The sequence below is a fragment of the Erinaceus europaeus genome, chromosome 2 (assembly GCF_950295315.1).
Source record: "Erinaceus europaeus chromosome 2, mEriEur2.1, whole genome shotgun sequence".
NCBI lineage: Eukaryota > Metazoa > Chordata > Mammalia > Eulipotyphla > Erinaceidae > Erinaceus > Erinaceus europaeus.
The window spans coordinates 109,867,423-109,881,149 of NC_080163.1; the positions used below are offsets into that span (position 1 = coordinate 109,867,423).

General features: G+C 35.8%; 1 protein-coding gene across 14 annotated transcripts in view; it reads left to right on the forward strand.

Annotated features, from left to right (window-relative positions):
- The window catches only part of HMBOX1 (homeobox containing 1), a 213,447-nt gene that overhangs the window by 101,276 nt on the left and 98,444 nt on the right, over nucleotides 1-13,727 (forward strand). For all 14 annotated transcript variants that reach the window (XM_060184905.1, XM_007517240.3, XM_007517238.3 and 11 more), the window contains one exon: nucleotides 7,717-7,802. In XM_060184905.1, coding sequence (XP_060040888.1) covers nucleotides 7,717-7,802 — 86 coding nt within the window. The remainder of the gene's footprint in view (nucleotides 1-7,716; nucleotides 7,803-13,727) is intronic.

Genomic DNA, 13,727 nt, shown 5'->3' on the forward strand with positions numbered 1-13,727 from the left:
TGAGCCTCTCATTTTTGTAGCATTTACAGATAATAATAGTCCTTAAGTATGAGGAAGATGTTTATTGCGTGCCTCACCTCAGTTTTAATCACTACAGTCATACTTTTAAAAAGAGCAGAGAAATCGAGGTTCACAAAAACAAAATAATTGCCCAGGTACACTTAAATATTATGCAACAGAGCCTGAATTTGAACCCATCTCTTCATTATCATTGTGTGTCTGGTGCCTGTTGCCTCTGTAAATTTCCTCTTTCCCTTTCCTCCACCCCCCATTCTTTTTCTTATAAGTTAATGGTTTCCAGTAAAGTTGTTGACAAATGGGTACAATCTCTTGTCTTAGCTCCCTGTGATAGATGTCTGCAAAATACTCCCATCCCCAACTTAGATCCTTTTTCTACCATTATGTGCCAAGACTGAACAAATTTCTAACAAAACAGACAGTACAGTACATTAAAAAATCTGTACATCATAACCAAATGGGATTTATTCCAGGGATGCAAGGCTGGTTCAATATATGTAAATCAACAAATATAACCCAGCATACCAACAAAAGGAAAACCAGAAACCATCTATTGGTTATTTCAATAGATGCAGAGAAAGCCTGTGACAAGATCAACATCCTTTTATGATCAAAACATTTAAGAAAATAAAAAGAGGCAGAGAGGAAGGGAATAGATGGAAAATTCCTAAATTTAGTTGTGTCTATACCGCAAACTTACAGCCAACATCATACTTAAAGGTGAGAGACTGAATGCTTTCCCACTTACACCAGGTACTAGACAGGGCTGCCCACGATCACCATTGCTATTCAACATAGTGTTGGACGTCCTAGCCATAGCTATTATGCAAGAGAAAGGAATAAAAGGGACACAAATTGGAAGAGAAGAGGGAAGACTGTTACTGTTGGAAGATGATATGATAGCCTCTGTACATTTTCCTAATTTAGACTACCAAAAGATTTTTAAAACAGTGGTTAATGGAACACAAGACAATGTGGGAATGCCTTAGTGGACTCCCCTGTCCCCTAAATGATATTTTATATTTAAGATTAATCACCAACTACAAAAATGATTTTTTTTTGAGCAGTAGCTTCTTTTTGAGTAATCTGCTTTTAAAAAAGGTATATTGCCTTTGCTTATGACTGCACAGTATGTTGCTATTACAGTAGGTTGGGTTTGGTATATATATCATGTATAGCTCCATTCTTGCAAGTACACATCCCCCAGCCTTCAGAGCATTCAATCATGAGCTATATTTTTAAAATAGTGTATAACCCACTGAACTCATAAACATAACTTCTTAAATCCTAATAATTTCCAAGTACACAAAGGATTTTTTTTACAACTTAGTTAAGTTGTAATTGTACACTTTATCTATTGGCTAAGAAAGAATCAAATGAAAGTAACCACTAATTTTTCTAGATTTTAACTGACTAGGGGTAGAAAAATGAAAGCTAGAACATAAAATCTCAACAATTTAAGTAACAGAACTTTTTAGGAAGGGCTTTAGAGCTAAAAGCTAGAACAAAGACCCATAGTACATGTAAATATTTTAACATATATTTGTTAATACACATTTAAGTGTATATGTCAGTTTAAAATTAAATTTCAGTTAAAATGCATCTGTTCTGTCATGTATACATTTGAAAAAAATAACTAGTACGAGGTTTCCCCAGAATTAATAAATAAATATTAAGTGATACATATTAAATGTATCAATAGCATTTATTAGAGATGTTATTCTAGTGATCCTTGTACTAAATTTTATGAGTGTGTTAAAAATACAAAATTCTGAGACTCAATTGGTCATCAGTAGATCAAGCAATTCGGATATTTATTTATTCATGCAGGCCAGGCGGTATTCATGCGGGCCAGGTGGGTAAAGCGCACATGGCGCAAAGCGCAAATATCATCTCAAGGATCCCGGTTTGAGCCTCCTGCTCCCCACCTGCAGAGGGGTCGCTTCACAAGTGGTGAAGCAGGTCTGCAGGTGTCTATCTTTCTCTCCCCCTCTCTTGATTTCTCTCTGTCCTATCCAACAACAACTACAGCAATAACAACAACAACGATAAACAACAAAGGCAGCAAAAGGGGGTGAAATAGCCTCCAGGAGCAGTGAATTTAATAGTGCAGACACTGAGCCCTGGAGGCAAAAAAAAAAAAATTCATGAAGATACTATATTTATACTCTTTAGGACATGATATTCAGCTATCGTATTGTCTCTGTTGCTTTTCTTCTGAAGTTCTTTTTATACTTTTGTAAATCACATTATTGGGGAGGTTTAATGTTTACAGTCCAGTTGGCACATGGATACAGTTTCCTAGTTCCCTGTGATAGGTGTATGCAGAACACTCTCAGCCCCATCTTAGATCCTTTTCCATCATCATGCATCAGGACCCCAAAGATCTCCCTGCCCTCATTCTTGCCCTTCCTCAGAGCCCTTTGCTTTGGTGCAGCACACCACACCCAGTCCAAGTTTTACTTTGTGTTTTTGCTTCTCCCTGTTTGTTTAAGTTTCCCCTATATATGAGATCTTTTGTTGTTGTTATTTCACTTAAATTATTTCTTCAAGTTCCATCCAAGATGGGGCAAAGGAATGACTTTACCAGTTTTAACTGCTGAATAGTATTTTATTATGTTTTACTATCTCCATCAGTAGAAATTAAAGGGAGAATATTTTTATCCAAACATGGAATAATTTGAACAGATTATTTTGTCCACCTGTAAAATATGCTTCAGTAGATATTTCTCCATCTCTGGAAGTCTTTGAGATAAGTAACTACCTTTTAAGGAATTAAAAGAATGTATTGTGTTTAACAACTGAAAGAATAGAAAACCTTTTAAAACATGCAGTTTTCTAAAGTTTATTCTGTAATGTCCAGAAAAGGAAGCATTGCTGTTTTGTTTTAGTATGCACATTTCCTTTTTATTTTTGAATTAGGAAGCTTAAACATATTTGAGAATAAGATTTGGAATGTTTTATAAATTATCTAGATCAGGTTCCCTGATTTACATTGTATCTTTAACTTCAGATTTGTTCTTTCAATGGACAAATTAAGCTCTGTTTTTGCAAGAACCGTTAACCCTCTTGAGGACTAAAACAAAACCTTTGTGCTAAAGGACTTTAGAGGCTAGTAATAGAGATAAGGGCAGATCAGGAACAACTGTAATATAGAATAGCATGCAATACTACTATATAGTATGTGAGTGATATAATTGAAACCTTATAATTAGCTATTGGGAGAAAATATCTTGTTTAACTCTGAGCATGAGGGAAAACTTTCCTTAATAGATGACAGTTACAATGTGTCTTTAAAAAGAGTGATTTTGTGGGGCCGGGTGGTGACGCACCTGGTTAAGTGCATGTATTACAATGCGCAAGAACCCAGGTTTGAGCCCCCGGTCCCCACCTGCAGGGAGAAAGCTTTACAAGTGGTGAAGCAGGGCTGCAGGTGTCTGTCTCTCTCCCTCTTTATCACCCCCTTCCCTCTTGATTTCTGGCTGTCTCTATCCAATAAATAAAGATAATTTTTATTTTAAAAAGTGATTTATAAAAAGACATCGCTTATTAATTCTCCAGAATAGTAATTAAAGTCTGTAAGAAGACAGATGGAAAGTTTAGCAAGCTACAAAGTATATGGCTGCAGAGGAAAGAATTTTATCTTCATGTGGAAGTCACCCTAGTTCAATGAATAGTTGCAGTTTAGAAAGGATAGTAAATGACATGGAACTCGAGTGGTTAGATACCAATATAATGGTAGTTTATCTTTGCAATAAGATGTGGAATCAAAAAAAAAAAGATTAGCCTGTGTATTACTATGATTCTGTAAGATTTGAAATGTGGGAGTCGTAAGATGTATGTGATTGTATAAGAAAAGAAGGAAAAAAGGATTCATTCTCTTTAAAGAGGATGTGAGAGGCGATAATGACAGAATTAGATTTGGAATAATGCAGAGTTCACTAAGAAACTACTTTCACAGGGAGTGTATAGACCAGGAGAGGCAGGTTAAAGAGGGGTCAGTGAGGGGAAATAAGTGAAAATTTAAAGAATAAAGCTAACCCAGTAAAATGGAACTTGGCTGAAATGAAAGAATTCATAATATTAGTTGAATGTTTTTACTATCTTGAAAATGCCTGGGAAAACCAGTTAATTGGCATCACTTCTTGAGTCTAAACTGACTTTATTTTTTACAATACTTTATTTATGGATTAATGAGAAAGAGGAGAGAAAGAGCCAGACATGACTCTGGTACATGTGCTGCCAGGGTTTGAACTCAGGACCTCATGCTTGAGAGCCCAGTGCTTTATCCACTGCGCCACCTCCCGTATCACTAAACTGACTTTATAGAAGTTTTTCTATGATGCCTTGAAGTTCCTGAAACAGAGGTTTACTTCAGTCTTCTGTAATTAGAGCAAATTACTTTTTCCTGAGATTATTTCAGGACTTTACAAATCATCATTTCTGACATTGAAGAATTTTCAACTTTACAAATAATGCACACATGTTCATACTTTTAATGTTGAATTTCACTACTCTTTTTAGAGGAAAAAAACTTTAAAGCCTGTGACAAGTATATTAATGTTCTAATTTTACCTAGTGATGAAACCAATGTCCAACTTAAACAATTTGCCACAGCTCATTCTTATATCTTGTTAGGTTTAGCTTTAATTCAGAAAATTTTCTCTTTGGTAAACAGTTCAGCAAAAAGATTTTTGTTTTTTTGTAATTCATCTCCCTCTATACATCCCTCTATTTAAATATATTGACCTGGAGAGATGAAGCCCTGGTGACAATACTTCTTCTAGCGTTTGCCCTTCTTCCGTAGCCAGTCAGCAGCGTCAGGTTGAAAGCTGTCAGGAGCTGCTTGTTGCTGGCTTTGAAAGTGACTGGGATCCATGTGGATTCAGTCGGCTAGGAAGGATCATCAGTTTCCCCAATGAATGAACTCACGGGATGCACCATGAGAAGGTCGATCCAATGCATCCCATACTAATCAAACGTATCATTTAACCTTCTTTCCCTACAACAATATATTTTTATTTAACCTTAATTTATTCTAAACTCAGTTTTTCCTTTCTCTATAAGGACATTCTGTCCAGTGAAATGCAGCACTCTATTTAAAATCTTTCAGTTAATTTTACAACGGTATCAGACATGAGATGATTTGTTTTATTATAAAGGCAGATTGCAGTAGATGCTGCTGAAGTTATCTCTTGTTCAACAAATTATTGGCAGATATTTTTAATGCAGTCCAGTCTTTTTGACTGTACTTTACTCAGCAATGTATTGTTTTGCCTGAATTTCAAATAAATTTATATGTATCCTTTTTATTCAGTTTCACAATTTTAAAATAAAATGGAAATGCATATTTTCCCCAGGAAATATTTCAAGTATAAAAAGTTTTTTGAAATGTATGTAGCCAGAAATAAATGAGAGGTCTATAGTACATAATATCAGTGATATAGAATACGCTCTAGTTTGAAGTATTTCTAGCTTAGAATCTGGATCAATATTAGGCATTTCAAATACTAAATTAAATATCTGACTCTGTTTCTTCCTCTAGGAATTTTAATAATATGATTTCCAACTTATAAATCAGAAATATACTTAGAGTTCAAAACTGGAAGTTCTTTTTCCTATCACCACTCCCCCTCCCATTTTTGAAAGAGAGCATGCATTTCACCAACAGAGTGTATAGATTCTACTCAACAAAATGTCTGCTCTGCATTAATTACAACTAACATTTTTTTTTACAGGATACTTTTTTTGATTTTAGTTTTTCAAACAATGTATAGAGAAATTCAAACTTCTGTAAAAAAAAATTATGATTTATTTACAGAGTAATTCGTAAAGATTCACCCTTTGGCTCAGATCAGGATTAGTAAATTTTTTCTATAAAAAGCTAGATGTTGGGAGTCGGGCGTAGCGCAGTGGCTTAAGCACACGTGGCACAAAGTGCAAGGACCCACATAAGGATCCTGGTTCGAGCCCCCGGCTCCCCACCTGCAGGGGAGCTGCTTCACAAGCGGTGAAGCAGGTCTGCAGGTGTCTGTCTTTCTCTCCCCCTCTCTCTCTCCTCTCCCTTCTCGATTTTTCTCTGTCCTAGCCAACAACAGCAACAACAACAAAAAACAATAATAATAACCATAACAATAAAACAAGAGCAACAAAAGGGGGGGAAATGGTCTCCAGGAGCAGTGGATTCGTGGTGTAGGCACCGAGCCCCGGCAATAACCCTAGAGGCAAAAAAAAACTAGATGGTAGACATTTTATTTTAGATTTTTGTGACCAAGAGGAAAAAATGGGAATATGTTTACATATAAGAGACAAAATAAATGACCAAATTTTTTGAGAAATTTAATATAGAATAATAATTAAATGTCATTTTGAAAGGTTGCCCTTTAATGAGAGTGGAATATACTTGTAAGGGGGGGCAGTTATTAGTAGTTTTCTTATTTCATATTCACAAATAATGTTCTTTATCACCAAATTGATTGCAAATGTTCATCTGTGAAAGCCATTCACAGGCCATAAGCTTTATTTTCATTTATTTAAGATTTTCATTTATTCTGAGAAATGATAGGAGAGAGAGAAAGAACTAGATGTTACTCTGGTACATGTGCTGCAGGGGATTTAACCTGGGACCTCATGCTTGAGAGTCCAGTGCCTTATCCACTGTACTACCTACAGAGTATTGCCGTAAGTTTTATAAAAACAGGTGGCAGCCACATTTAACCCATAAGCCATGGTTTGATTATCATTGTATTAGATAATAAGTTACTACCACTGATTTGTTGCTTTTGAACTGGAACAAAAAGCAAAAGCCCCCCCCCCTTTTTATATAATTCATTTCAACAAAACATTCAGAAAGAAACTGTCATTTTAAGGATTTAAGTGTAAGTTTTTAAGTGTTTGTTTTTGTGAAGAAGAAAAGTTTACTATTCATAGTCATCTAGTGATGACTATTTTATCTTTGGGGAATTTATTGAATTTTTTTGAAGTAAACATTTAGTAGAAATTAATGAGGTCTATAGTACATAATGTCAGTGATATAGAATATACTCTAGTTTGAAATATTCCATATAGTACATGTAATAGGAAATTAGTCCATGCCATTTTATTTAAAGGTTTATATTTAATGCATTACACATACATTTTTGTTTATATTGGAATAAGAAGTCAGGTTGAAGGACAAAGCCATTCTTAAGATGACTAGTAATTTTACAGTTGTGAGAATGATTTCTGTTCCTTTGACAAAAGTTTTAAAATGAAGTCAGCATTACTTATGCAGTAACATAGTCAGCTTGCAGACCCACAGTCTATTTATAATGGCTTTTTGCTGTTTTATTTTTCTAGGATTTCTGTCTGTGTAAGATATATTAATTCCCAAGTAATGAAAATTTGTATATACCATATGGCAGCCATATTTCTAATGTGAATTATACAGCATACGATTAACCATCCTCTAGTGAGATGTCTGCTGTGGCATTCACTAAGATGTCTGTCTGATGATGTGATGTTTTAGGGCTTGGTTATGTGGTGTTTCATGGTTTGTTTTAATTTCATATTTCACACACAGGCTTGGTCTGTTTACCTTTTATTTTTTTTGTCTCTCCTTTCTGTGTTCTCCCTACTTCTCTGCTTCACCTGTCTTACCAAAGATAAGGATTTCTACCTTCAACATACATTGTTGGTCTTGTCTTCTGTTTTTGTTAGGAGGGACAGCAGTGTGATAAAAGAGGAAATCAAAGCCTTTCTTGCCAATCGGAGGATTTCCCAAGCAGTTGTTGCACAGGTAACAGGTAAGAGCTGAAGAGCCCTTTATTATGGAATCATGTATAGTCTGTGCCTTCTGCTACAGATGTTGGAATATTGCTTTCATTTCTGCATTGCAGTGCAGATCTGTCAACTTAGGCATAATAATGTATGCCTATGATTTAAAACCCATTGTCTCCAATATTATGGAACTTCTCCAGTCATTTTTTTTGCTTGTGCTAGTAAATTTTATAGCATTTATAATAAGCACAAAATCCCCTATTTTTACGACCAGGAAAAAAAAAGGTTTCTTGGGTATTCTTTTAATTGTGGCAGAGCTTATGACACTTGCATATCCAACTGCTATCTGCATTTCATAATTTTAAAAGCTTTGCAGTCCTCCAAATTGAATCCCCGATTTCACTAACTTAAAAGTAATTCATGAGGATCAATAACATTTTAACATCTTTTATGTTTGTGAAAGTTTTCCTCAGACCATTACTGAGAAGAGTTGCCATTGTCTTCTCTACTCTATGTTCTTTATATCCCATCCCATTACCCACCCCACTGCCACCCCATCCCAAGTGTGTGATGTATATGTGTCATTCTTAATTCAGATTGCATTTGCTATGATGCTTGAAAAAAAATCAGGGTAGCACTTTTTTTTCTTTGTTGATACAGAGCCTTCCTTTATTTTAGATGTAAATGATTTATAAGACTATAAAAAAATTGACCCATGCCATACTTAAGGAAAGAACCTAAAATCCAGTTCCTTTTTGTATTTGGTACATTGTTGTGGGTTAGTTATTGATAGTTATACGAGTTAATCCCCCCTTTTAACATGCTATAAGCAGCTATGTGACTTTGAGCTTTCTATTTTTAGTTTCTGTGGCTCAGTTTCTTCTATAGTAAAAATGGTCGGATCTAATCTTTAATATTACCTTCCAATTATTATTTTCTACTAAATTTGTGGCTGTGGTTGTTTTTTAAGTCATTTTATTGAAGAATAATAACTTACAGGACAGTTGTTGGTAATATGAGTGCAGCCTCTCATCTCCTCATGGTAGGTGTCCCACCCCTACCCATGTCTTTCCCACCACCATCCCAGTGCTCTTCTGCCCTCAATTTTAAGATACAGTTTCTATTCTCTAGACTTTTATGTTCATTGAAATTTATTTACGTAAAAGGTTATGATTGTTGTCTCTCCACTAATTAAATTAAAAATTAAATAATCATTCAGAAGTTTTAAACTTCGCCCCAAGAATCTAAGCCCATGTGTGTGATGTATTACATTTAATAATACATAGATATTAATAAATGACAACTCTTCTTTAATTGAAGTATTCATGGTAAAAGACTTCAATTAAAAACATGCCCTTCCAAATCATGTTAAGTGAGATCAGCCTGAAAGAGAAGGATGAATATGGATTGATCTCACTCATAGACAGAAGTTGAAAAATAAGAACAGAAGAGAAAACACAAAGCAGAACTTGGACTGGAGTTGGTGTATTGCACCAAAGTAAAAGACTCTGGGGTTGGCGGGGAGGGTTCAGATCCTAGAACATGATGGCAGAGGAGGACCTAGTGGGGATTGAATTGTTATGTGGAAAACATAGAAATGTTACCCATGTACAAACTATCATATTTTATTGTTTCAAGAATTAAAGCATAGTGATAATGGCATTCTAAGGGAAAATATTACCAAAACTCATTGAAAAGATAAGGCTTTTTGTTTTTTGGACTTCTTAGGTTCTCCCAAACTGGAAACAATAAATAAAACCCTGGTATCATCTAGTTAGCTAGTATGACCAAAAAAAAAAAAAAAAAAAAAAAAAAAAAAGTAATGTTATAGTACAACTTTATAAAGTTGAGCTTGTGTAGGTACAAATATTTCTGTGTATCTTAAATTCCCTGAAACTTGAATCATCTTGGAATTTTAAAACGGTACCTTTTGAAACCTGTCAGGCACTGATGCAGATCACAATAAAATGCTTTTAAAGAGAATTTCTTAGACATCTCAATGCATTCGATAAACTTTAATGTATTAAGCATTGTGCATCAATTACTGCCTTTTCTCGAAAGGTAAACTGAAGGATATGTTTCTGCATCTTGCTGTTCAAAACTTGGTCCATGGTAGCTGTATTAGAAAATTTAGCTCATGGTAGATATATTCGAAACATTGAAAATACAGAATACTGCTCTCACTCTACTGAATATGTTATTTAGGTTTAGGGAATCCACTCGGTAACAATATGATGTCACCTGCTGGTTTTGAAAGCAATAGTTGAGGGGTCAGGAGATAGCTCACCCAATGGAGTGCACACTTTACTACCAAGTTCAAGTCTTCTGGTACCACATGGGAGCACTTCACACACACGCTGAAGTGGTACTGTGCTGTCTTATTCAGTCTGTGTCTCTCCCCATCTTTGTTCCTTTATGAGATCAAAAGGAATTGCACAGGCATGAAACTACTGTGGTGATGGAAGGAAGGGAGGGATGTATTTTTACACAGCTATATCACATCGCCTTTTCTTTACCTACTGTAGTAATAGGTATTGGTACTGTTAAAACTTCTCCTTCCATTTCAGACTCAGCCAAGCTTATTCCTCTTCCTTTTCATTCCTGTCTACAAATTTGAGGTGGTTGCCTCTTGTTCAGTTATCTTTAGTAGTTCTCAATTGTATAGAAAGTAAAGTTCCTCATGGCTTATCTCTAGCCTTCTTTATTACCATCTTCAAGTATACCCACTAGCTGATTTCAGCTACTCTCTTGTCCTGATTTCTGCTCACTTGGATGTTTACAAATTATTCATTGAACCTAGGTATTTCTCCTAATTTCAGCCTTATTAGTTCCTGTTTGTCAAGATTATCATTGCTTGTATTCCCAGCCTGACTTCTTTGATCATTTTAACACATTTATACCTTTATTTTTTTTTTAATTTATATTTATTTTCCCCTTTTGTTTTTTAGATTTATTTCCCTTTCCCTTGTTGTTCTATTGTATTTATTATTGTTGTTATTGATGTCGTCATTGTTGGATAGGACAGAGAGAAATGGAGAAAGGGGGGAAAACAGAGAGGGGTAGAGAAAGAAAGACACCTGCAGACCTGCTTCACCACTTGTGAAGCAACTCCCCGACAGGTGGGGAGCAAGGGGCTCGAACTGGGATCCTTATGCCAGTCCTTGTGCTTGGCACCATGTGTGCTTAAGCCACTGTGCTACCGCCCGACTCCCCCTATACCTTTCTTTTTTATAAAGTTAATCCATTTAGTTTGCTACCCTAAGGTTTTTAATTTTCATTTTACTTATGCATGCATCATAGAGTAATGTTCTTTAAGAGTAACTATCTTTCTTGCATATCCCTAAAGAGTCCTGTATTGTACATCTTTCTGAAGGTTTTGTGTTTACCTATCTGCCTTGTAGTATTTCTTTGTTCAATAGTTCCTTTCCAGAGGTAAGAAATGCTGCATTAATTTCTCCCTTTAAAAATCTCACATTTTTCTTTTCTCTATTTCAATCTACCTTAATTTAATTACATAAAGCAAGGAGATAAGGATGATTTATAACCAGATTTCTTTGTTGTTATGCTGGCCAACTTACTAAATTAATGAATTTCTCATATCTTACTAAGTATGTCGCATTTTCACTCAGCCTATCCAGCTAAACTCAAGGGCAGGATTTTTCACTCTAGAGAACTGATTGCCTAGAATGTAATATGTTAAAGCTATATAAATCTAGCCCTTGTAATTGAGCCACCTGGGATAGAGTAGTCTAAGGAGGCCTTGTAGGCATCTTGGGGTTACTAACTGGAGCACTTGGGTCAATATATGAGCATACTTTTCTGTCTTTAAGAAAATCAGTCAAGTGTATCTTACAAGAATATCTGACTGAAGGAGTATACCCCAAAATAAAATTGAGCATGTGGTGTTCTAGAATCTCATCTGAGTTCAATGCTAATATGTGAAGTAATAAAATAAATCAGCCTTAAGATAAAAATGAGAGCGGGTGATGCATAACAAAAGAAAATGCTAAATAAAAAATGTAGTGAGGTGCAAAATTATAACACATGTGCTTGTTCCAGAAACAAATACAGTCTTTTTTTAGATTTGGAGGATTTCTATAATAAGATAAACAAGAAGTCATGGGTGGGGTCTGTATAAATAATATCCTACTGATAGGAAAAATGACAGTATAAACAGGATATAATAACAGTGCCTGCTGAATTTCCCAGCATGTTATTTGTAGCTTCTTTCTCCAAGTCACAGCTGTTCTCACCAAGGGTGGATTTTTACCTCTATAAGAGGTCGAGCAAGATTCTGAATTCTCACTATCAATGGTGGGATTGGGGAGGGGGCATAGTCTTTGCTTTAGGAATAAACATATATGCAGTATGTTCACTTCCAGGGAAAGACATTTTCATAGACTCTTTTAAAAAAATCTTTAAAACATGATTTTCTTTATAAATGAACTCTGGGAAAAAAAGGCAGGCAGAATAAATATGTAAGTGGGCAGAACTTGAATGTGTGCTTATTAGGCACAGAAATATCCTAATTAATCTCATGTACTTCTCAGTAAATGACAAAAGAAAATATATGAACATCTCTAAATTTTAAGAACTTTAATGAAAAGGGAAAAGAAGCCTACTAAAATTTAAAATACTATGGTTCTAGTCTTCTCTCAATAGATAATCTATGACCCAGGGCAAGTCATGTTACTTCTCTGAGCTTTGGAGTCCTTATGAGAGGCTATAGCCATCTGTGTTCTGGATATCTTTTCTAGTTGTCAAATTTGATTCTATTTTTAAATCATTCATTTTATTTATTAAGTGTGTATCTTACATGTATCTGATTATTCTTATTCCCAAATGTAAGAATTTGTGGGGTGTTGAAGTAGTTCACTTTGGTAGTGTGCTGCTCTGCCATGTGCACAACGCAAGTTCAAGCTTCACTTCACAGAAGGAAGCTTTGGTGCTACGGCCTCTCACTCACTCACTCTCTCTCATCTATATCTACAAAAAAGATTTTTTTGTATGTACAGATACTTTGATTCATTTTTTGAAATGTATTGTTGGGGTCTGGGCGGTAGGTTAAGTGCACATGGCGCAAAGCACAAGGACCCGCGCAAGGATGGTGTAAGCATTCTAGTTCACGCCCCCAGCTTCCCACCTGCAGGGGTGTCGCTCTGTAAGCAGTGAAGCTGGTCTGCAGGTGTCTATCTTTTTCTCCTCCTATCTGTCTTCCCCATCTCTCTTGAGTTTTCTCTGTCCTATCCAACAATAACAACAATAGATATAACAACAGCAATAACAGCCACAACAAGGGTGGCAAAATGGGAAAAATAGCCTCCAGGAGCAGTGAATTCGTAGTGCAGACACCTAGCCCCAGAGATAACCCTGGAGAAAAAAAAAAAGAAGTACTGTTTACCACCAAGTTGCTGATTCTATATTATGATTCCATCCTGACTTCCCTGGGCAGATGACCTTACCATTGAGGTGACAACTTTACCTCTCCAGAGTCCTACCCCAATAGAAAAAGATAGAAACAGGCTGGGGGTATGGATCAGCCTGCTAATGCCCATGTCCAGTAGAGAAGCAATTATAGAAGCCAGAACTCCCAGCTTCTGCACCCCAAAGAGAATTTTGGTCCATATTCCTAGAGGGGGAGAAGTGATAGGAAAGACGACCAGAGGCCTCTGAACTCCACTCCATCAGTGCCCAAGGAGAGAAGAGATAGAAAGGAAGGACATTCTGAAGTATGAATAGGTGTAGGCATGATTTGGAAAAGAATATTAGGCCATGGGGGAAAAATGGGCAAATATACAAATATAGACAGATAGTTGTAGAAATAAGTTAACCCATTTTTGCAACCTTAGGAGAACTACTGTAACTTCCAATGGAGGGAGTGGGGATACAGCGCTCTGGTGGTGGTAATGGTGCAGAACTATACCCATTACCTTATAATTTTGTAAATCAAT